The sequence below is a fragment of the Rhinatrema bivittatum genome, chromosome 9 (assembly GCF_901001135.1).
Source record: "Rhinatrema bivittatum chromosome 9, aRhiBiv1.1, whole genome shotgun sequence".
Classification (NCBI taxonomy): Eukaryota; Metazoa; Chordata; class Amphibia; order Gymnophiona; family Rhinatrematidae; genus Rhinatrema; species Rhinatrema bivittatum.
Window position 1 is genome coordinate 183,940,620 of NC_042623.1, and position 22,289 is coordinate 183,962,908.

At 44.5% G+C, this 22,289-nt stretch overlaps 1 protein-coding gene across 4 annotated transcripts in view; it reads left to right on the top strand.

The window, feature by feature from the left end:
• Positions 1 to 22,289, top strand: part of DIS3L2 (DIS3 like 3'-5' exoribonuclease 2) — a 432,959-nt gene that overhangs the window by 81,226 nt on the left and 329,444 nt on the right. For all 4 annotated transcript variants that reach the window (XM_029615480.1, XM_029615481.1, XM_029615482.1 and 1 more), the window contains one exon: positions 3,409 to 3,510. In XM_029615480.1, the coding sequence (XP_029471340.1) occupies positions 3,409 to 3,510 (102 nt within the window). The remainder of the gene's footprint in view (positions 1 to 3,408; positions 3,511 to 22,289) is intronic.

A 22,289-nucleotide genomic window follows, 5' to 3' on the forward strand; every position in this document is an offset into this window, starting at 1 on the left:
GAGTCAGCTGTTGGCTGGCAAGAGAATGCCTTTACGGCAAAATGGCGGGGCATGGTTATGCCTTGCTTGGAAACAAGGCAGGGGGCCAGGTGGAAAGATCTCTGCCTTGCTTGGTCTACAGCAGGTGGCAAATTTTGGGGTATGGTCCGGGTATCTATTACCATAGCTCGGGTACAGGTTAATCGTTATGTTTTTTGCTATTAAAGCTGCAGTCTTTACTTCCAATTCATCCCTTCTTGTCTTTTCATCTTGCTTCTGTCTTGCTTGGCCCGTCATGTTTCTGGAAGGTGGGGGAGGACAGAGCTGAGGCTCTCATTCCAGCTGCCAGCATTAATTGTTTTTCTTGTCGTCATACCCTGGGCTCAGAATGCTTGGTAGTTAGTATGACAGGAGCAGGATATTAGAGGAGGTGACTTGACCAAAACAAATATGACCCTCCTGTTATATATAACTAAGTGAATGACTCCCTTGCTTCAGCTGTAGCGTCTTTGATTTGGAGTGTGAGGGTTACAAGTTGAGATCCTGAAATTCCCAGTTAGAAATTGGCTGCATGGTGTGCGCATTGGCCAGAGGAGCACAGAGTAGATCAGTGGTGCCTTCTGAGCAATGCTTGGTGCATTCTTTCCCTGCTCTATTACCTCTTTTTACCTTCCAATAAATTATGCAAAATCAGTTTGGCAAAGTGAACCATCTTGGTTGATTTATACTAGTTTAAGAGGGTGTGAGAGTTTTCCCTGTTCTTTTTGCTCGGTCTTAGAATCATTTACATCATACTTGATCGAAAGGTGGACCTTCTAGCGTAGATGTACCAGTACAGCTGCTGCTTGTTAAACAGGCCAAGAAACTGACACTGTGTCCTCTCCTTCTCAGGATTAACGTCTGCAGTGTTCTGAGTCTCTGTTGGCTTCAGATAAAGGGCTTTCGTCAACACAGATCATGGGTATAGTGTGGGAAAAAGTCATTTTTGAGTAATATCCATAATATTTCTGGGTACACGTGCAGGTCCTAGCAGTTCAGCTGTTGGTACTTTTCCGTCAGACATTTTGGCCACCACATTCAGCTCATTAGAAAGGGGTCTGCACATTTTGCAACATTTTTAAATAAAGGAAGCCGAGCATAGTCCAAACTGTACATGGACAAGTTTACAGACGATGACAGTGTTACTCTTAATCCTGCCACTTAACTGACTTGGTTGATGACAAGTCCTATCGAGCTTCATGATGAGGAAGGAACCTTGCAGACATGCAACTCCATCCAGAGCAATGACTGGACAGCTTTTCTGTGAACACCAGCAAGGGGAGCCAAAGGGAAAAGCAGAGAAGAGAAGCTGGTGGAAATGGAGATGAAAAAAACCCCATAGTCGCTTACTCTGAAATTGCCGTCCTCTTTTCCTTCCTTGGTGTGTGCGCACACTATATTTGAAGCCTATCTTGTAAAGTCCAAAAAGTGAAGCCTGATGCTCTTCTTAATAGACAAATTTCAATGGTGGCTTTTTTGGGGGGGGGGGGGGGGGGGCAGAATTAGAAGCAACATTTGTATTTTGTCCTTTGGGCATCTATTTATTATTTTATTAATTTATCTTTATTTTTTTGGTTGTTTTTTTTTAATCTGGCAGTTTCTTCCGGCTCCTTTGGGCTTCCATCTCCCTGGCACTAGGGGTTTTTATTTGCAACTGAGGATTTTTTACCCCATTTTATATCCCCTCCCAGGCTACTTTGGCACTGACATTTCACTGACAGCTCCCCAGCCAGGAACAAGGTGAGAGGGCACCTTCTGGAGCCCTGCAGTCATGGGCCCTGCATCTGGCCACCAGGTATCACCTTTAAGTAATGACCGTGACTTTCCCCGAGGGGGCTGCATCCCCAGTTAACCTGGCGATCGAACTGGGGACCTTGTACATGGCAGTGTTTCAGTACTGCCGCTGAGGCAACATGCTGGCCCCATGCAGACCCTTGGTAGCCCTTCTCTGGACCGCCTTCGCTCTGGCTATCTTTGGAAGTGTTTAGATAGAATTGAGGTGGTCCGGAGAAGGAGCTGCCAAAGTGGTGAGATAAGATTTAGAGATCTAATCATGGATGTCTTAGAGGAGCGGTGAGACAGAGGAGACATGATGTAGACGTTCAAATCTATTTCAAGGGAAAGGAAGTTCTGAGAGTGCAGGTTAAGGAGCAAGATCAGGAAGTCTTTTTTTCATGGAAAAGGTGGAGGATGCATGAACGCTGTCCCAGGAGGTGTGGTGGAGGCTAAAACAGTAATGGGATTTTTAGAGGGCATGGGATAAGCACAAACAGGCCCATACAGTACAGTGTGCCTGGCCGCGCGTTTTCGACGCGCTATTACCCCTTACAGTATGCATGTTGATGAGGCTATTCATTAGTCACCCGGGATACTAAAAGTAAAATGTGCAGCCAAGCCGCACATTTTACTCTCAGAAATTAACGCCTGCCCAAGGGCAGGCGTTAACTTCTGAGCAACCCAGAAAAGTGTACAGAAAAGCAGAAAATGCTGCTTTTCTGTACACCCTCCGACTTAATAGCCTTGTGATATAAAGTCGGAGGAACCAAAAATTAAAAAAATTGGCCCCCCCGGTCAGCAGGGCAGAAAAACAGATGTTCAGTTTTACCGGTGTCCGTTTTCCTAACCCATGGCTGTTAGCGGGTTCATAAACAGATGCTGGTAAAATAGAGCGTCTGTTGTCGGACCTGCTGACAGCCACCTCTACCACTAATAAGGAGGCGCTAGGGATGCGCTGTTGTCCCTAGTGCCTCCTTATTAGCACGATCCCCTTACTTAAAGAATCGTGTGCCCAGGAGAGGTGGCTGGGCGTGAGTCGGGAGAGAGCCTGCTCTCCTGCGATTCGTCTTGCATCGGCCTGAAAGGATCTTTAAAAACAAAGAAGTGCAGAAAGCACGACCTTGGCATGTGTAAGTAGCACTGTCCTTATCTGATTCAACCATGAGTGGCAGAATGGTGGATATAAAATGTTAGAAGTCCTGGCGGGTTTGTTTGGCAGGTTGCAATGGTAAAATCAGCTAGCAGCTGGGTCTGTCTGGTTTGCCTCCATGTCCAGTAATAACTCGAAGTCCTGGCAGGCTGTGAAGGCGGATCCAGGATGCTGGATGTTTCAGCAGCGCCCGTGTCTGTATTGCTGCTGTTTAGAACTAAGTGGGGATCTTTCACTTGGTCCACCCAAGATGGTGGAGTACAAATGAGGAAGACGAAACCGACCGTCCTGGATAAGGAGCGATATCTTGGAGGAGGACGCACTTTGTATCTGGCAGCTGGGAGATCTTCTTACCGTGTGGACAGGAATCCCTGGGCAGACTGGATGGGGGCGGTTTCTTTTTCTGCTGTCATCTACCATGTTTCTGTTTCTGACTGTTAAGTATTTTTTTCTCTTCTCTGCAGGATGGGAGCCGAGATATTTTTATCGATGGAGTCGTTGCAAGGAACAGAGCTCTAAATGGTGATATAGTGGTGGTGAAACTGCTCCCCAGGGAGCAATGGAAGGTCAGTCTCGCCTTTTATTTCCGAGCTTACTTTTAGTGTGTGAGCGCATCGTAATTATTGAGAATCATGGTAAGCGTTTTCTTACACAACGATTTAACAGCTTTTCATGGCAAAGGGTGGTGGTGTCCAGTGGCGTCAGAGTTTTCAGTCACCTGTTGGGGGGAAACTCTGGCTGATAGCTTTTGTGATGTTAGCAGGCAATAAAAATGCAATTGATTAATAGCATTTTAAAATCTATTTACTCTTGTTTTAAATGACCACACCTGAAAGTAGCAGACTGCTGGTCCTTTGGAAAGGCACAGGCAGAGATTAAACTTGAAGCTGTCTGCACTTAGCTTTCCCTTTGCTGTTTCTTTAGATCCTGCACCTATAGCCTGTAAGTCTGGGTGTGACAGATTTAATGTGTAATGTAATGGCTCTGTTATATTGTTTGTGCAAATCTATGTATTTTGTGTTGAAGTTCTTACCTTGTGACTATGGAGCCAGTTTCTCAGTGTGGGCCTGCACTGTTACCCCTCTGATATTACACTGCCACTTTCTGTTGCCCCTATTTCTAGATAAAATAGAGACTCTTAGAAAGACAGGTCAGAAGGGGACCTCAGCAGGTCTTCCCTCCAGGCACCTTCCTGCTAGATTATGCATGCGTTATGACAGACGAAGATATATCCAGTACATTCCAAAGTGATCTTCTTTATCTGTGTAGACGCACTGCCCAGGAACTTGTTCGTAGTAGCACTGCAGCTTAAATTGCATCCCTGAGGCGTGAAACATCGTACAGAATACACGGTGCGACATTCAGGGCATCCTAAAAAAGTAGGATAATAGGGAGCTCTATTCATAGACAAATCCTTTGACGATGGGATCCAAGGGCAGCCATGTAGGATCGCTGTGATGCTGCCTTCTGCAGATCCTAGGATTGCCTCGCTGGTAGTGTGTGCGGCAGCACTGACCTCTCAACCCTCAGTTCAGGAAGCTCCTTCCAGGAGACCTCCTTTAGGGGCTGCATCCAGGTCTGATCTTCAGGCTAACTAAAACATACAAATTCACCTGATTCTTAGAGCAAATGTGTATGAATAATCTAAAGATTCGTTATGGATAACCTGCTTGTGGCCATCAAGGGAGTGGAAGGAAATATCCTCTGCTCTAGTGTGGAAGCTACGAAACGTGTTTTGTTTGAGCCTCTTATTCTGTTGCCAGGTAGACATTAGGCCTTCAGGATCACATGCAACATAAAAGCCTAGGGCGTTACAGACTTTTTAGCACCAGCCCTCTCACCTCCCCAGAAATCTTACTTTTTACAGTTTTAAAACTATAGTGGTTGTGTTTTCAGTTGTGCTGATGAACTGGGCCAACAGCCGTAAGTTTACACGGAGATGATACATGAGCATTTCCTGATGTCTCTCTCCCTTCTGTGGGGCAGAATTTTGCATATGATTGACCTCTAACCAATGGCATGGCAGCTTTCAAAATGCTCAATTTCATCCCAGTGTATTGTGGCCCTCCTGAAATCTGAACTCTGGCAAACAGGGATTCCAAGTCTTGAGGCCACACAAATGTGTGATCAAGGAGTCGTACTGTCTGAATGAAGATGGATGAACGATTCAAAGGTTCTTTAGAGGAGATAACGGACAGAGAGAGAGACACGTGATTTGCCTGTAGGAAACTGGCCTGAAAACCTGGACCAGCTAATGATTATTTTTATAATTTCTTCATTACTAAGTGTTGTGAATATTGCACTGTTGAATAGACACAGGCAGCTTAAATATCTTCTGTGGCCCAGTCTGAGGCTCTGTGCATCACTGCCTGTTAGTGAGAAGCCACATGGGGGAGGGATGAAGGGGAAGGTTGTCTGTTGGCTTAGATCAGGGGGCGCTCAAACCGGTCCTACGGGCCCCCGCAGCCAGGCGGGTTTTCAGGATACCCCTAATGAATATGCATGAGAAATATTTGCATACACAGGAGGTAGTGCATGCAAACAAGTCTCATGCATATTCATTAGGGATAGCCTGAAAACCCAACTGACTGGATGGAGGGGCGTAGGACCAGTTTGAGCACCCCTGGCTTACACGCTGGGGCCTTCTGACCATTGTTCCAGTTAAATGTTTACAAGCTTAGAAGGTGTTAGTGCTGGTAACGCCAAGCAGCATTATGGAAATGATTGAGGAGGGACTGCTGGGAGGACAGCATGCTGGCCGAAAGCAAATCTGTGTGTCCGCCCTGGGAAACGGATACCTAGGCTGGGTGGAGACTGAAACGCAGTGTACACTTTTAAGTCCAGAAGAGTAGGTTCTGGCCGCTGCAGTTGCCAGCCTGCCAGTGACACAGAGAAGAGCAAGAAGATGAGACCTAAGCAGAAAAGCATTTGCCTGCTGGCTGTTAGGCCGAGAGACACTTCCGCTTGCTTCTGAGACAAAGGTAGTGTAACCCGGAGCTGCCAAAGCCTCTTTATATTTTAAGATGACATGGTTAGCTTTATGACTAGGCAACTGTTTTCCTGAGCTATGATAATGAATCAGTTTTTATTTTAATTGGGTATTTACTTCCATAGATAACAGAATAGAATCCAGGGTTGGTTAAAAAAAAAAACCAAACCAAAACAACAATCTAATTTCATATTTACTTTGAAGCCAAGCTAAGTAAAATTGATGCAGGCAGACTCTCTGGCGTGTACATGGGAGACTGGATAGAAGCTGAAAAGCTTGGAGCCTGCTGTAAAGGAGCTTGCAGGGATGCACACCTCCCAGCTATGTAAGGATCAGGGGAGAAGAGGAAGCTGGGGGCTGGCTTTGGGGAAAAGGGGGAGAGGTTTGCACAGGAGTTTTATTTTTCCAAAACCTCTGGAAGGGAAGTCTGGTCCCTGAAAAGACCAGGGAAGCAAAAGCCTGTACAAAAACATGAAATAACCATGCAGCTATTTTTCCTGAACTTACTCAGATCCGTCCAGACCAGTGGGTTTTCCATCCCCACCAGCAGATGAAGACAGGGAACAAAACTTTGGGCACTGCCACATATGCGAGAGTGCTACCTGCAGTCCCTCAGTATTTCTCTGTCTCCAGTAGATGTTGGAGGTGCAAACCTGTAGTTCTGACTGAAACTTGGAGATTTGAAAAGTTTGGATCAGCTCCCCGAGGTGCCAGGTTCCTTTGTGGGCCATCCCTCGGGTTGAGCCGGGCGACCGGGTGTTGGATACCCCTGGCTGTTGTGGCCCGTTACCTGTGGGGACCTTGATAGCCAGGGGACTCCCTTCTTTTTGTTCTTTTGTATTGTTTGTTTTAGTTTAAAAGAAACTTGATTCTCCTTGAGAGAATCAGCCTGAGGTGCAGTGCCAGGGCAGTCGATCAGCGGGAGCTGCCAGGTTTAGCAAGAGGATGAGAGCGAGGGCTGCCAAGTGTTCTTTAGTTTTCCCCAGCAGGGAAATCTCTTGTGTTTGCCACGTTTGTCCCGTGGCTCTCGGGCTGCCGCCGTTGTTTCCTGCACGTTGCTTGGGTCGGTGTGATCGCGCGTTTCGCGGGGCTTGGCAGGGCAGTCACGTGGTGCGGCCTTCCTTGCGGTGGCGGCGAGCTCGGGCCGCATGGTGGATAAAACCGCTCATGGAGGCTTGCAGGGGCCTAGCTCTGGTTGGCCCGATTGAATACCCGCTTCCTCTGCACAGGTTGTGCCTCGGGGAGGGAGGGATCTTCCGCGAAGGGGTCAAAGGCCAGGAGGGTCTCCCGATCCGCAGGAGCTGCGGTGGTCGCCAAAAGGGGGGGGGGGGGGGGGGGGAGTCTGCGTTGCTTCTGCACTCGCGGGGGATCGCAGCCAGGGGACCTCGGCCGGCCGGAAATACGGTGATTTCCCTCCTTCACTCTCTCCTGCGGGGCAGGGGCCTGAGGAAGGTCAGGAGGAGGGGGCAGATTCGGAGGCCAGTCTCTTGGAGCAGGGGGTTGAAGTTGCGGAAGGGTTTCACCCTGAATTTGTCCTTCTGATGCACCAGGCTCTCCTGGCTAGGAAGAGTGCTGGTGAGAGGAGATACAGGGAGAGATGCCCAGTGCCGCACAAAAGACCTAGGATGGTTTCGGCGGGCAGTTCTGGGCATGTACTTAAGCGACACGGGTTGCGTGGCGCCGGTGCAGAGGTTTCACCCCAGGGACCTGGATGACTTGGATGAGATGCAGGAGGATCCGATGTCTCTGCAGGGGGGCAGGCCCGGATGGGGGTCAGGCCTCGGATCCTGATGTAAGCAAGGATGATCCAGAGCTTGATGAGGGGCTCAGGATAGAGAGGGATGAGCTTCGGGTGGTCCGTCTGTTTAAGAAGGAAGAGCTTCGACCCCCCTCATTCCTCAGGTGTTGGAGGAATTAGGGGTGAAGATGGCTCAGGAAGAGTCGAGCATAATACCTATTAATAATGTCAATGTAAAGCCTGTTGCTAAGTTATTGTTAAATGTAAACCGCGGTGATGTATTTCTTTACGTACTGCGGTATATAAAAACCCTTAAATAAATAAATAAATAAATAAATAAACGAACCATGCAACTATATTTCCTCCTGATTGAATTTAGTGCTTTGGGTGAAAGAGCCATAGCGCTTCCTGCAGAAGAGTTTTGGTTGAACACATTACATTTTTTTTTATCAAATTTTTACAATAATTTCAAGTATTATAAACTTGAACAGAAATACATGCTAAGTTGCTCTTAGTAACACAATATCAAACAAATATGATAATAATATAGTTCTCCTCTAGGATATCAAAAATTCTTAATCACCAACACATTTCTATAATGAATAATAAAACCATTCCACAAGCATCTAAGCACATCTCATAAAGGACTCCTTACGATTCTTTCTATCGCTACTGCCAAACTTACTTCTGTCAGGGACAGGGCTGTTTCATTAGCTGGAACTCATTACCCACTGAATTAAGGCTCCAGAGAGATTTAAAAGAGTTTCAGAAAGCACTAAAAACATGGATGTATGTACAAGCATTTCAAGTAGAGGTCAGTTAGTAATTTTCTCTGTTGTTATTATTTTATGTTAAAGCCTCTTACTTTTATATTTAGTATTTTAGTTTTCGTTATGTATTTTATTTTAAGTATTTATATGATAGATAGTTCCTTTATGATTGGTTTAAATGTTATTGTGTATTATGTTTTATTTTGAAACGTATTTTATGCTTTATTTTATTTAAGAAACACTGTAAACTGGTGTGAAGGTATACACCAAATTCAGTATAGAAATTGAAGTAAATAAGTAAATAAATAAATCTCAAGCCCACTAGAAGGGTCCAAAATTAACTCAACATTAAAGGCATTTTTTTTTTCAATTTTCATGGTATATTGGGATACAATTTACTTTATGATAGACAAAGTTACAGCTATTGAAGTTAACATTTAGTCATTAGGGAGGAGAAAGAGGAACATTCTTCCTGCTTGATATAAACGAGATTAGTTGTGATGGTTGAAAAAATAGGAATGAATTGCCTTGGTGCTTGATTAAGCACTTGCACGGAAATTTTAGTAGGAATCAACAACCCAGCTGCAAAACGTGAGGTTTCAAAATAAATTGTTGACGACGATTCTGGGTTGCCCTCGAGAGATCAGGGAAAATCTGAACCTTGTGACCAATGAAAGTTTTTGTTCTATGGGAGAAATACTTTTTGAAAACCCACTCTCTATCAGATTCTACCAAAAATACTACAATTAATGTCGCTGGAACTGCTATAATTTCATCTGATTGTTCAAGGACTGCAGATATGTCCAATACTGATGTTTCCCTTGGGGCTAAGGTTTGAAAATCATCTGTGCCAGTCTGTATTCTCTTCTTCGATGGTAGATGATAAGCTTTTGATGTGATAGGTAATGTTTCTTCTGGGATTTTAAAATCTCCATCATATATCTCCTCCAGCTCTCTTTTGGCGTACTATATGGCAGCTTGGGAAAGTTTATACATCGAAGGTTTCTTGCTCTAGTTTGGTTATCCAGATTTTCATATTTCTGTTGTAAAATTTGGCTCTCTTTTAGCATTTCAGTGTGTAAATTTTTTTACACTTTCAACATTAACCTCCAAGTCTTGCAATTTTTGTTGATTCCCAACTTGTTCCTTTTCAATTTTGGTTACTCGGCCTTCCAATTTTTCTACATTTTTATCAATTTGTAGGATTTGTAGAGAGATGTTTCTGTTGGTTTCTTTAATAGCTTCCCAAATCGTTTCTGACGAAAAAGATTGAGGCCTTACCAGCTCAGAGATTTGTCCAATAGTCCCGAGTCCTCCAGAAGCTTGCTCCGGTGTCTCCATTCCCTGTGGCTGCAGTTCAGCTTCAGGTGTATCTTCTCCTCCGTCCCCTTCTAGATGGTGCAACTTGAAACAGTTCCCCCCTGTCAACACAGGCTCTGGAGAGGAAACTCGCCCGGCACTCAGCTTCAGTGCCTCCGGTTCCTCCCGCAGGTGACCGGCGCGTTTCAGCGCGGGATTCAGTGGCGGCTGTCTATCCTCCGGTGATGCCACTAACATTCATTGATCCTTTCAAAGGGAGGATCTTTGAATATGTTTATTCGCCTTTATCAGTAGTGAGGACTTTTATTTGCTATCAGAACTAAAATATCAAAATGCTTTCAAGTTGTTTGTGGTTAAATATTTCCTCACCAAGCTTTCTGTGACGGTGGGCTGACTGTGGCAGCTGTGCTGCGGTCGGTCTCACTCACTGAACCTCACCGTCGCCTTCGTGGCTGGATGCCATCATCAGCATGCCTCCCTGCCTTCCCTTAGGCTCTCCCCTTTCCTTCATTCAATGGCCCCGTGGTGGGAACTTGTTCTCGGCGCCGTGAAATTATATCACTCAGGTCTGGGCATTTAAACTCCGCGGTTCAGCTGTCCGGTGCCTCAGCAACAGGGCGCCCTGCTTCCAGTCAGTGTTCATTGCTCAGATCCTGCCTTTGCATCACCTTGGGGCACCATGAGCAGGCTCAGAGGACCAGATTCAGACTGGACTGTGCTAGAAACCTTTGCATAAACTCTTTTATTAGTGACCAAAAGAAATTAAACAAAAAACAATTCTGCTATTTTCTCCAAAAAAAAAATAGTTTCACAACTTACAGTTCAGTAGTGTGTTCTTTCTCTAGGCTTCCTTCTCTCCCCTCCTGGCTTGGGTAGATATACCCCTTCCCATGGGCCTTTCTTGTCACCTGAGGCTTAAGGTGGACCAGGCCAGATCTCTTGATCCGGTCCCTTAAGATATTCTGGGGCTGTCTTGTGTATATTTCCTTCACACATCTGATTCAGTCCTTGCCTATTCTAATCCATGCCTTGCCTTGCCCTTCCAGTCCTTGCCTTGTCTTTCCTAGTTCCATCCCATGCGCCTTTCTTCCTCATCCCAGTGCTCGCTTTGTTCCTGCTCCTCACTCCTGTTCTTTCCTGCCTTCTGTTTCTTTCTGCCTGATCTCTTGGTGCCTGACCTCAGCCCAGATAGCGACTCTGCCCGTTTACTGCCTGCCCTGACCTCAACCCAGATTCTGACTATGCCTATCCTTAGCCCAGATACTGGCTCTGTCAGCCTCAGAACCCAAGGGCTGGTAAAGGTGAAGCCCTCGTCTCAGTCCCAGCCCAGAGCGTGTCAGCCTGCTGTTGGCAAGGACCTATTTGTGTTCACATGCTGGGCAGCATCAACTATACCATAGCCTAAAGGCCTCACACCCTGTGATACTTTTCTTAACAAAATCCCAGTTTTAGATCCTTAAGGATGTGTTGGCAGTAGCCATTCACCCTTTCCTGCTAAGTATGTTCAGAATTGTTGGGATCATTTAACTGTGCTTGCTAGTGAAAGGTGGACAGTTTCTGCTCCGAAGAGCTCTTTCCTTTTGAGTATCCCTAGCTTCCTTTTGAAAAGCTCGATATTGCTTCAACCTTCAAAGTCAAATTCTAGTGTGCGCTGTAGAACAGAATACAGGAATTCACTGTTTCTATCCATTTAGACCAGGAAAAGGAATTCCCTCCAGTTGACCATTCATGTGACTTGTGAAATAAAAAATATTGATCATTTACTCCTAACTGATTTTACTTTCAAATGATTAGGGTTTCAGATGTATTTATTTATTTATTTTTTTAATTTAGAGTTTTTCTATACCGGCATTCGTGATTAGAAACCACATCATGCCGGTTTACATTTAACAAGGGGTGTGAACAAAAAATGGAACATAAACAAGTGCAGAGAGATCAGAAAGTTACATTACAACAAGGATCTTATAACTGGGGAGAGAATTAGAGTAAAATAACCGAGTAGTTAGGATTAATTATTTACATTATATTGTGAGGTCTCTTATAAAAGTAGCTATCATTCAATTGGGATCTGGGAAGGCTTGTTTAAATAGCCAAGTCTTAAGCATGTTTAAATAGCCAAGTCTTAAGCAGATGTAGACTATCTGCGAACAGAGGTATACTTAAAGCTAGTCTTTTGTATAGCTACAAGTGTTCTGTAGTGGTCTTTGTTCCTGTGCATTTAAGATTGTTGTATATTTGTTTAAAAACAGTTTGGAGGCGTAATATATATATATATAAAAAAAAAAGTTTGGAGGCACACACAAGAAATTTGGAATGCAGTTATTTTGGATGGTCCTCTGTAAACGCTTAGAACCTATACCTTTAGTTGGAAAATGTGTCTTGTAAGAAGAGATGGACCAAAATGTTGTGACCACAACTCAAGAATTTCCACTCATGGGTGAATCCTGGCTTATGATTAGGCTCATGGTTATGATCAGAGATCCAATTTTTTCGCTTTGATTGTTGCGGTTCAAATGCATGGACCAAGCAAATGAACTATGTACATATTGTATTCACAACCCCCAAATAAAGAGGCAGCACCGAAGCCTTGAGAGAAATATCCAGCTCTGTGATCCAGCTGCTTACATGAGTAGAGGCAGCTTGGAAGCTAAGGCAGGCTGTTTGTCCTTTAGGGCCCGGCTTGTTGGGTTGGAATGGCTGTGCCAAGCACCTCCTGTCGGATCGCACATGAGTATGGGAGCATCATATATTACATCTTGCCTTAGAGAGACACATTTTATACTTTCTTCTTTTTTATGATATTTTAACCTCAGAGGATAAATGGTCTGTCAAAATAAAATGTCCCTTATTATTTTTCTGTCATCCAGGCGTCTTTTTGGAATTGGTTGGCCTATAGGAGAGGTGGCTACACATTGATCATTCTGCCAAAAAAAGTCACCTTGATTAAGTTGACATGTGTCAGCCTTAGTAATTCACCTTGAGCTGAAAAATAGCTGGCAGCAGACTTTCTTCACAATGTTTTTACCTTCAGTATATATCTGTGTATGTCTGGTAACACTTTTAAAATGAGTGGTGGTAGTAATTGTTGAACATACCTTCATGGCGTTAGAGAGCCAGCAGTACTATACATTGGAAAACATAAGTCAGTCAACCCATTTCATTGTCTTCATTCTTTCTTACCAATTATATATGTATATCTACATAAATTAGATATTTTTTTTATTTATGGGTAGCCTCTCCTTGCGTCTTGGTTTATGCCTTGCATATTCTGTAGTACTACAGAAAACATAGTGTCTTGTGTAGTCTGTGTTGCGCGTCCTGGCCTCGCTAGGCCCACGCCCAGGCCTGCTCACCTCGCTCATGCTCCAGTGGGGCCCGGTCCGACTTCTCCCGCTGCCACAGCCAGTTTCCTGCGTCCGCGACGCCGTGCAGCTGTGTCCCCAGGCCCTTCGGGGCCTTCTACTTCCCAGCTCTCCTCACGATGGGGCTCGGCGTCCTCCTCGGCATCGGGTCTGCCCCTAGGCGCGCGCACGTGGACCGCCCTGCCCTTTAAAAGGCCAGGGGTGGGAAACCGCTCCACGGCGCGCAGTGATGACATCAACTAGCTCTAATATTTAAGTGAGGGCCTGCTCCTCAGTCCCTCGCCTTGGCAATCGGGTCATCACCTCTGTGTGAGCTAGTTTGCCATTCTCGTTCATGTGCTTGTTCCAGTGTTCCTGCGTTCCTTGTTCCTGTGCCTGATCCAGTGTTCCCATGGTCCTTCCTGTGCTCCAGCGTCTGTTCCTTCGTTCCTGAGTCCTGTTCCTCATCTTGCTACCCAGGTAGTAACTTCTCGGACTGTTACCCAGTACTGACCTTGGCCTGCCTTTGACCACGCTCGGACTGATCCTTGGAACTGACGTCTGCTTGCCTTTGACCATGCTCGGACTGATTCTTGGAGCTGAGCTCTGCTTGCCTTTGACTATGCTCAAACTGATACCTGGAACTGACCCTCGCTTTGGCTGACCATTCTCGGACGGATACCCTGGATTTGACCCTTGTGCTCCATTCGGACACTCTCTTCGCTCCTCCCGTGATCACCAGGCCTGCCTGCTTTGACACTACCCGCGACCTTCTTCGAGCTGGACCACTAGGCGCTGCCTATCCTACCCGGAGGACCTTCAGTTCCTGTCTTGTTCCAGTGGTCTCTGGTATTCTTGGTTCCGGTCTAGCTCGCCTGTTTACTGACAGCCGCGCACCTCTTCTCTTGGTGGGCACACCTCTCCGTCATCTCTCCGGGAGACCCCCAGAGGCCCACCTAAGCCCAGGCAGTCCAGGAATCCAAGGGCTCAACCCGCGGAGCCCCCGGACCGTTATTGGTGAAGTTCCTGTCAGCCTCTGTCTCCTTGTGTGCTCTGCCTCCTGGCAGCAGGCGCCCTCTGAGATCCCTCAGAGGGCCGGACCAATCCTGCGCCAGGCCAAGGGTCCACCTCCAGTGCAACAGTCTGTGACAATCAAAGAACAACAAAAGATCCAAATATGCGATCCCAAAGTTATCCTAATAAAAGGAAATATTGATTTATTTTTTTTATTATGTAAACTATTCATTGTTTTAGATTTTATTTTTATTATATATTTTTGTAATTTTGAGCTTTTATAATTTGATAATCTTTATGTTCTTTTAAATTTAAATCTTTATTTACATTTGTTTTTTATTTAGTTATGTAAACCGTTTTGATTAAACACTGTTTGTAAAGACGGTATACAAACACTTTTAAATAAAAAATAAATAAAATGGTGATAACAGTGTTACCAATAGGCACAGCCTACCTTAAAATGGAAAAATGAGTGTCAGCAAATAGGTGGTAAATATTTTAAATAAAAGTTATAATGAAACCGTTGAAGGTCTTATATAAACAACTCAGACCTCTCAACTATTCACCTTACTGTTCAAAATAATTGCAGACATCAGTTTTTTAAATCTGTATTCAATGCAATTAAAAGAAAGCAAACAAAAAGTCAGTGTGTGTGTGTAGTTAACAACGCCAATAGATAAATCCCGACACCAGCCAGTGTTTCGGTAATTCCTGCATCTGGCGAACAGAGATAAATGAATCCACTTCACTTGACATCGTGCTCATATGCAGAGAAAAAAGTTATCAGGAGGGAGTGACATCGCCGAATGCTTAAAAAGATGGTGGTGCTTTGTATGTGATTAGACATGTCAGGGTTATTCTGGATTTAATCAGGTTTTTTTGCTGGAAACTTGGGTGTTTCAGAGATTCTGAAAGAATGCCAGGGCAGAAAATCCTGGAGATTCTAACCTAATCTGGACACTGAAAATGCTGGTGATAGCATCCAAATGCCAACAACTTGGCTGATGTGACCATGAAGTTTGTCACCCCTATGGGGTTGGAAGTGCGGTTCATAAGAAAATATATGGTTAAATATGGAAAACTGTGTGTCGCGTAGATACATGAGTCCATATACGGATGAAAGTGAACTCTTTTGAATATTGTTCTCTGAGTGGTTCCTTAATAACTGATCATTGATCCACTTTGATTTCCAGCTCTATAGTTAACATATTTTCAATAGCAATGAATGGATGGTGAACCTCCACAAAGTGAGTACTTTTGCATCTGAGCTACAGTATTCTGAGCAAGTTGGAGGCTGAGTGGTGGGGCACCTCTGGAAAACGTACAGGAGTAGCTGTTGTTTCAAGTTTTAGCACTTTTATTAGCTGCAATTCAAACAATTAACCTTTTTCAGGGGTAAATATAATCTTATCATCTTGTCGGGTATAAGAGCCATGTCATGTTTCATCATTACTAGACCAAAGAATTGTTCTGATGTTACAGCGTATTACTTTACTAACTCTGCTAGAGATCTCATTTCATTCATTTGCTTGCAGTGCCACAGAACTGATGCATTGTTAGCAGCTGCTGGTGATGATGTAATTTGGTGGATAGCACGCCACAGGCGGGTGGACTGCTTTCTCTCTTCAGTTCTCCAGCTGTTTCAGTGCAGCTGGAGAATTAGGATGTCGTTTGGGATTTATGATTCTCAGTTGAATAGAGTTTGATTCTCTTAGTTTGCCCTTTAAAATCAGTTGCTTAGGAAATCTGCATCTTCTTGGTACCAGTTTGTTTCTCCATTAATGTTTTATATTATCACAAGGCACACTTACTTTAACAAAAAATTTTGTATGTGTTGTGGGAACGCTGGAGGCGGTCCCATCTCTGGGATTTCGTGTACCCTTGGGCCACGACACCACTGCAGAGGAGCTCCGGCAAGTGCCGTGGCAGGCGAGGAGTGTCCAAGCACGGGCTTGAAGGTACACGGATACTGGACTCAGACCACTCCCAAATCTGTACGCAGCAGAGAGAGACCCAAACAATGCAATGTTGGTCTCGAAAGTAGTCCTCCGACCACTCGATAGCCCTTTCAGACCTGCCGCATGGGACCAGCGAATGCGACAGGACGGACAGTGGTTGAAGGATGAAGACATCAAACGAAGACGAGGACTTGAAGAATAGAAACGTGAGGGCGTCATGAAGACTTGGTTACTGGAGGATTGAGACGAAGACAGTTTGATTGAAGAGAACTGAATCGGTACTGCCACACCACACATCCTACACTACCAAGCAAGGCAGGTCGCGGACCACGCTTGAGGTCTCCCAAAACAAGTTACTTGAAGATTCAGGAAAAGGTTTGATGAGAAGAACATCAGGAACATCAGGGTCTGAACGAGACACAGGATCCGACGAGAGACCTTACTTGAAGACAAAGACATGGAATTCCAACGTAGAACATGGAACGTTGTGCCAACTAAGAACCTAAATTTAGCAAAATCTCCCAACCTCTCCCAACATGTTTCACTACGCAGAGCTTCTTCAGGGGAATCCACTCAATTGCAATTCACAATTAAATCGAAGTTCCTGTGCTCTCAAAAGTCGATGCTCTTTTATACTTCTTTTCTCACAAGCATTTATCCACTTCTTTGCTTATCCACTTCTTTTCTCTCAAACGCTTATCCACTTCTTCAGACAGCAATCATATACATTTATCCTTTGAATCTGTATACAAAATTTTTACAATCATTGTTTTTCAAAAATCAGTAGAAATATAAAAGAGTTTCCACAAAATCACAAAAACACATACCTCAGATCCCAATCATGTATACTTATATACCTCAATGAAAAACATCCTTCATCACATCCTCCCAAATGATTCACTTCTATTGGAAGTTAATGGTTCATATCTACAGGAGGTCAATCTAACATATTGAGAAAATTGTACAAATCTGAAAAACTACAATATCCACATACGATCATGGGAATGGAAAAGGTGAAACTTTCCAAATCCTCAATTCAAAAACAAGAGACCCAATCAATTTTGTTATTCAGACCGCCTGGTGCAAGAGTTTTCAGGAAAAAAATCCAACGCTGTTCAGCCTGTAACAGTGTCTTATTTATATCTCCACCCCTTCAACTAATTATTTGTTGAAGAACAAAAAAATGAAGGTCATCCACAGAACGTTGACTTTGTTGCCAGTGTTCAACAAGAGGAGCATTGGCAACAACATTGTGAATAAGGGAGAATTTCTTCATGGAAAAGGTGGTGGATGCATAGAAATCCTTCCCAGAAGAGGTAGTGAGACCAAGGATGGTACTGGAAGTCAAAGAAGCATGGGATAAACACAGAGGATTCCTAGTGGCTAAGTGATGGAGATGAAGAAAAGGGTAACCTGTGTTGACTGGAATAACCTGCAGAAAGAACCATTACCTTAAGAATAAAAAAAAAAAAAAAAAAGATTGCTGGTCTTTTTCTGCCGAGATGAACTATGTTACCTTGTTATTATTTCATTAAAACATTAAAATGTAATCTTTTTGTTTTTCAAATAAAAACAAAATTATGCTCTTTTGGAAATCAACAGGGTGAAAGATTTGAATTGTGAATGAGCTAAGTAAAAACGATTTCCCTTTTTAGTGCTTCTGAATGCGGGCTGAAAGTGCCTTAGCAGTGATTAAGGCCATCTGTCTGGAGGCACAATAATTGACTTTAAACCCTAAGTGAAGGCCAGCAGTGGTCCTGTGACTCATGCTCTTGCAGATGGGGCAGTATTGGCTAGGTGGATGCAAAATAATAAAGAAAAATGTTGAAAAGAGCCAAAATTTCATGCTTCTGCATGATTTTGACTCCTACTTTTATTCGGGACTGGCTGAAATGCTTAAAGAGAACGAGCACAGATTGTATCACAGAGTATCTAAGTCTCTGAAGTTCCTAAGGAGAAAAAGTCTTATTTTGTTTATTCCTCAAAGTCCCTCATGAGAGATTTCTTAGGAAATTAGAAAGTCATGGGATAGGTGGCTGTTACGCGTGCCGTCTGCGGCAGATCCACGGCACAGCCCTCTCACCTTTCCACAAGTTCCTCCTCGCTAGCGGCGGTGGGCCGCCAGCTCCGTCCTCTGGCCTCCCCCAATGCCTCCGGCCCTGCCACAGTTCCCGGCGTTCCTGGTCCTGATGCCACTGCTCGTCAGGCCTCTCCGCGTGGCCTGCGGAGAGATGCCACCACTTGTGCTGCGCTGATCCTTATGAAGGGCCTGTGGCGGGAACCTGGCCGTGGCCCCGGATGATATCAGTTTCTTCATAGTATTTAAGCTTAGGCCCCGCTCCATAGCGCCGCCTTTGCAACAGGTCTCCTTGTTGTTAGAGTACTCATTGCTACTGAGATTCGTCTCTACGTTCCTGATCCTCGTTGTTCCTGGTTCCTGTTTCCTCGCTCCTACCCTGTCTGTGCTTCGGATTGATTACATGGACTTTGACTTCGCTTTGCTTGACTACGCTACAGCCTATTTCCAGACCCAGACCTCTGCTTTGCCTGACCACATACTGCCTATCTCCAGACCGTGACCCTCGCTTTGCCGACTATGCTATTGACTTCTCCGTGACCAAACCTCAGCTTTGATCGACTACGATATTGGTTATCTCCGTGATCAGACCTCAGCATTGCTTGCCACAGCCCCTGGATTGCCGCCGGCCCTGACCCAAGCCTGCCACTGGACGCCTCTTCTGCCTACTCCCTGGACATGGACTTATTAGGCTTTGGCCTACCTTTGCCTTAGCGCCCTCAGTCTGCCTTGTTCCTCTGGCGCCCAGGTTTCCAGAACCTTACCCAGTCCAGAGTAGAACTATTCCATCCCTTGCCTGCTGTCTCTGGGCTGAACCACCTTCTCTTACTCGAGGCCCACCTAAGTCCTGCCGGCCCTGGCACCCAAAGGCTCAACCCATGGGAACGAGAGCTGGTATAGGTGAAGCTCCAGCGGCCTCTGCGTATCAGTCCACTCCACCTGTTGACGGTGGGGACCCTTAGGTCCTTGCCTACGGGTTGCGTCAACCCCAACTCGACCCAAGGGTCCATCTCCGATGCAACAGTGGCAGTGTCCTATTGTGGATTGCCAGCTGGTTAAAAGATAGAAAACAGAGAGTATGGCTAAATGGTAAACTTTCCCAATAGAGAAATGTGAATAGTGGAGTGACCAGGGATCTGTTCTGGGATCGCTACTTTTTAATATATTTATAAATGACTTGGAAATGGGAACATCAAGTGAAGTGATCAAATTTGCTGATGACACAAAATTATTCAAAGTTATCAAATCACAAGAGGATTGTGAGAAATTGCAAGAGGACATTGCAAAACTGGGAGACTGGGCATGCAAATGGAAAATGAAATTTAATGTGGACAAGTGCAAAGTGATGCACTTAGGGAAGAGCAACCCAAATTATAGCTACAAAATGCAAGGTTCCACATTAGGAGTCACCACTCAGGAAAATAATCTAGATGTCATCATTGAAATATGTTGAAATCTTCTGCTCATTGTGCAGCAGCAGCCAAGAAAGCAAATAGAATGCTGGGGATTATTAGGAAAGGAATAGAGAACAAAACAGAATATCATAATGTGGTAATCCGAAAGAATTATATACTTTGGGGGGTGAAGGGCTGATGTGCACGAAGCAGGAGAAGAGACCTTGGGGTGATAGTGTCTAATGACCTGAAGTCGACGAAGCAGTGTGAAATGGCGATAGCCAAAGCCAGAAGAATGCTAATCTGGATAGAGAGAGGAATATCTACTAAGAAAAGGGAAGTGATAATCCCCTTGTACAGGTCCTTGGTGAGGCCTCACATGGAGTACTGTGTACAGTTTTGGAGACCGTATCTCAAAGGAGACAGAGACAGGATGGAGACAATCCAGAGAAGGGCGACCAAAATGGTGGGTAGTCTTCATTGATTGTCTTATGAGGAGAGGTTGAAGAACCTGAATATGTATACCCTGGAGGAGAGGAGGAGCAGGGGTGATATGATACAGACTTTCAGATACTTGAAAAGTTTTAATGATCCATGGTCATCAACAAACCTATTCCATTGGAAACAATATAGTAGAACTAGGGGGTCACGATTTGAAACTCCAGGGAGGAAGACTTAGAACCACTGTCAGGTAATATTTCTTCACTGAGAGGGAGGTAGATGCTTGGGATGCCCTTCCGGAGGAAGTGGTGGTCTAAAACTGTGAAGGATTTTAAAGGGGCATGGGATAAACATTGTGGGTTCTCTAAAGGCTAGAAGATGGGAATGAATAAAAAAGCTTGGGGGTAATCTACACGGAGCGGCAGTTACTACCTTGGGAAGCTTGCTGGGCAGACTGGATGGACCATTTTGGTCTTTTTCTGCCGTCATTACTATGTTATAATGCCTCTGTATCGCTCCATGGTGTGCGCTCATCTTGCGTATTGAGTGCAGTTCTGGCCACACGTCTCAAGAAAGATATAGCAGAATTAGAAAAGGTACCGAGAAAGGCAACCAAGATGATAAAGGGGATGGAACAATTCCCCTATGAAGAAAGGCCTAGTTAGGACTCTTCAGCTTGGAGAAGAGACAGCTGAGGGGAGATATGATAGAGGTCTATAAAATAATGAGTGAAATGGAATGAGCAAACATTAATAAATTGTTTACTCTTTCGAAAAGTTCAAAGACCAGGGGACACACATTGAAGTTAATAGGGAATATTTTTTTACTCAACGCATAATTAAGCTCTGGAATTGGTTTGCCAGAGGATGTGATGAAAGCTATTAGTATAGCCGTGTTTAAAAAAAGGTTTGGATAAGCTCCTGGAGGAAAAATCCATTAATCATTATTAAGGTGGAGTTGCAGAAATCCACTTCTTATCCTAGGGATAAGCAGCTTGAACTCTACTCCTCAGGATCCTGCCAGGTACTTGTGATCTGGCTTGGCCACTGTTGGAAACAGGATGCTGGGCTTGATGGACCCTTGGTCTGACCCAGTATGGTAAGCCTTATAAGTAAGCCAGAGCACTCCATGATTATTTTGCTGTGTAAGTTCTGTATTTTGTAATTCTGACATCTTTCCTATAGCAGAAACTCTGTGGAAAAAGCCTTAAAAGCGAGAGAGATGCCTGACAGGAAGTCCAGATGAAATCCCTGAGTCCGATTGCCTGTTCATCTGCAACTAGAGATGGAGATGCCATTGGTTAGGAGAAGGGAGGAAGAGGCTGGCAAAATAAGTAAACAAAAGCCAAAAAACAATCTTTCTGTCTCTCCTCCCCCCCCCCCCCACAAAGCACATACTAAAGAACCCCTCCCACAAAAAAAAAAGCAAAACTAAATAAATATTGTAAATTATACAGTAAATAATCCTATTTTAGCTGGTGGCTTTCAAACATCATTTTTCCACCACTGCTTATTTATTATTACATAGTTCAACATAGTGCAAAATATCAACTCCTAACATGACATCTTGCATTGTTAACTTCAGTTCTTCATGATAGTACTACCCTAAGTTTGTCTTCCTTTCTTAAAATAAGGGATCACTCATTAGTGTGCAGTGTTGTCATGTTTCCCCTTCATCCATCAGATGACAAGGCCTGCGTACTAGACCACCTTTGGATTATTCTTATGTCATCCAGTAAAAGGTACCACAGCCTACCAAGAATCTACTTTTCTTTACAACCAATACAGTTATTGCTCTTCTGGGCTATTAGTATTAATTAAAAATAACATGTCATATAGTTTCATTCTTTTGGTAACTTCCTGGAAATTCTCCTGAGCCTCTGGGAGTAACTCTTATGAAGAAAAATCAGTTTGCTTCACACTTACGGGATCTCATTCGTGCCTATTAGTCGTGATGTCATGACTGACATCATATGCATCGGAAATGCTACTGGAATGTTATTCCATTATAGGGGCAGTTTTTAACAGTGAGCATGGCTGATCTCAGGGGAACATCTGAAAGAGTTTAGGAATAGTGACTTTCTGGTCTGTGAGAGACCTGGGTTTAAAACTTGGGTCAGCTCTTCTGCTCTCTGGGCCGCTTGGGAAAGCTGCAGAGCCAGTGATGGCAACACCCATTGACCAAACTTAGGTCCATTGATTGCAGGGTTCAAAAGTGAGGCCCCCCAGCTGTCAATGCAGTGATTGGATTGTGGATATAAAATGGGGCAAATGCCCCAGGGAATTGCAAGGGAAGACTTGTGG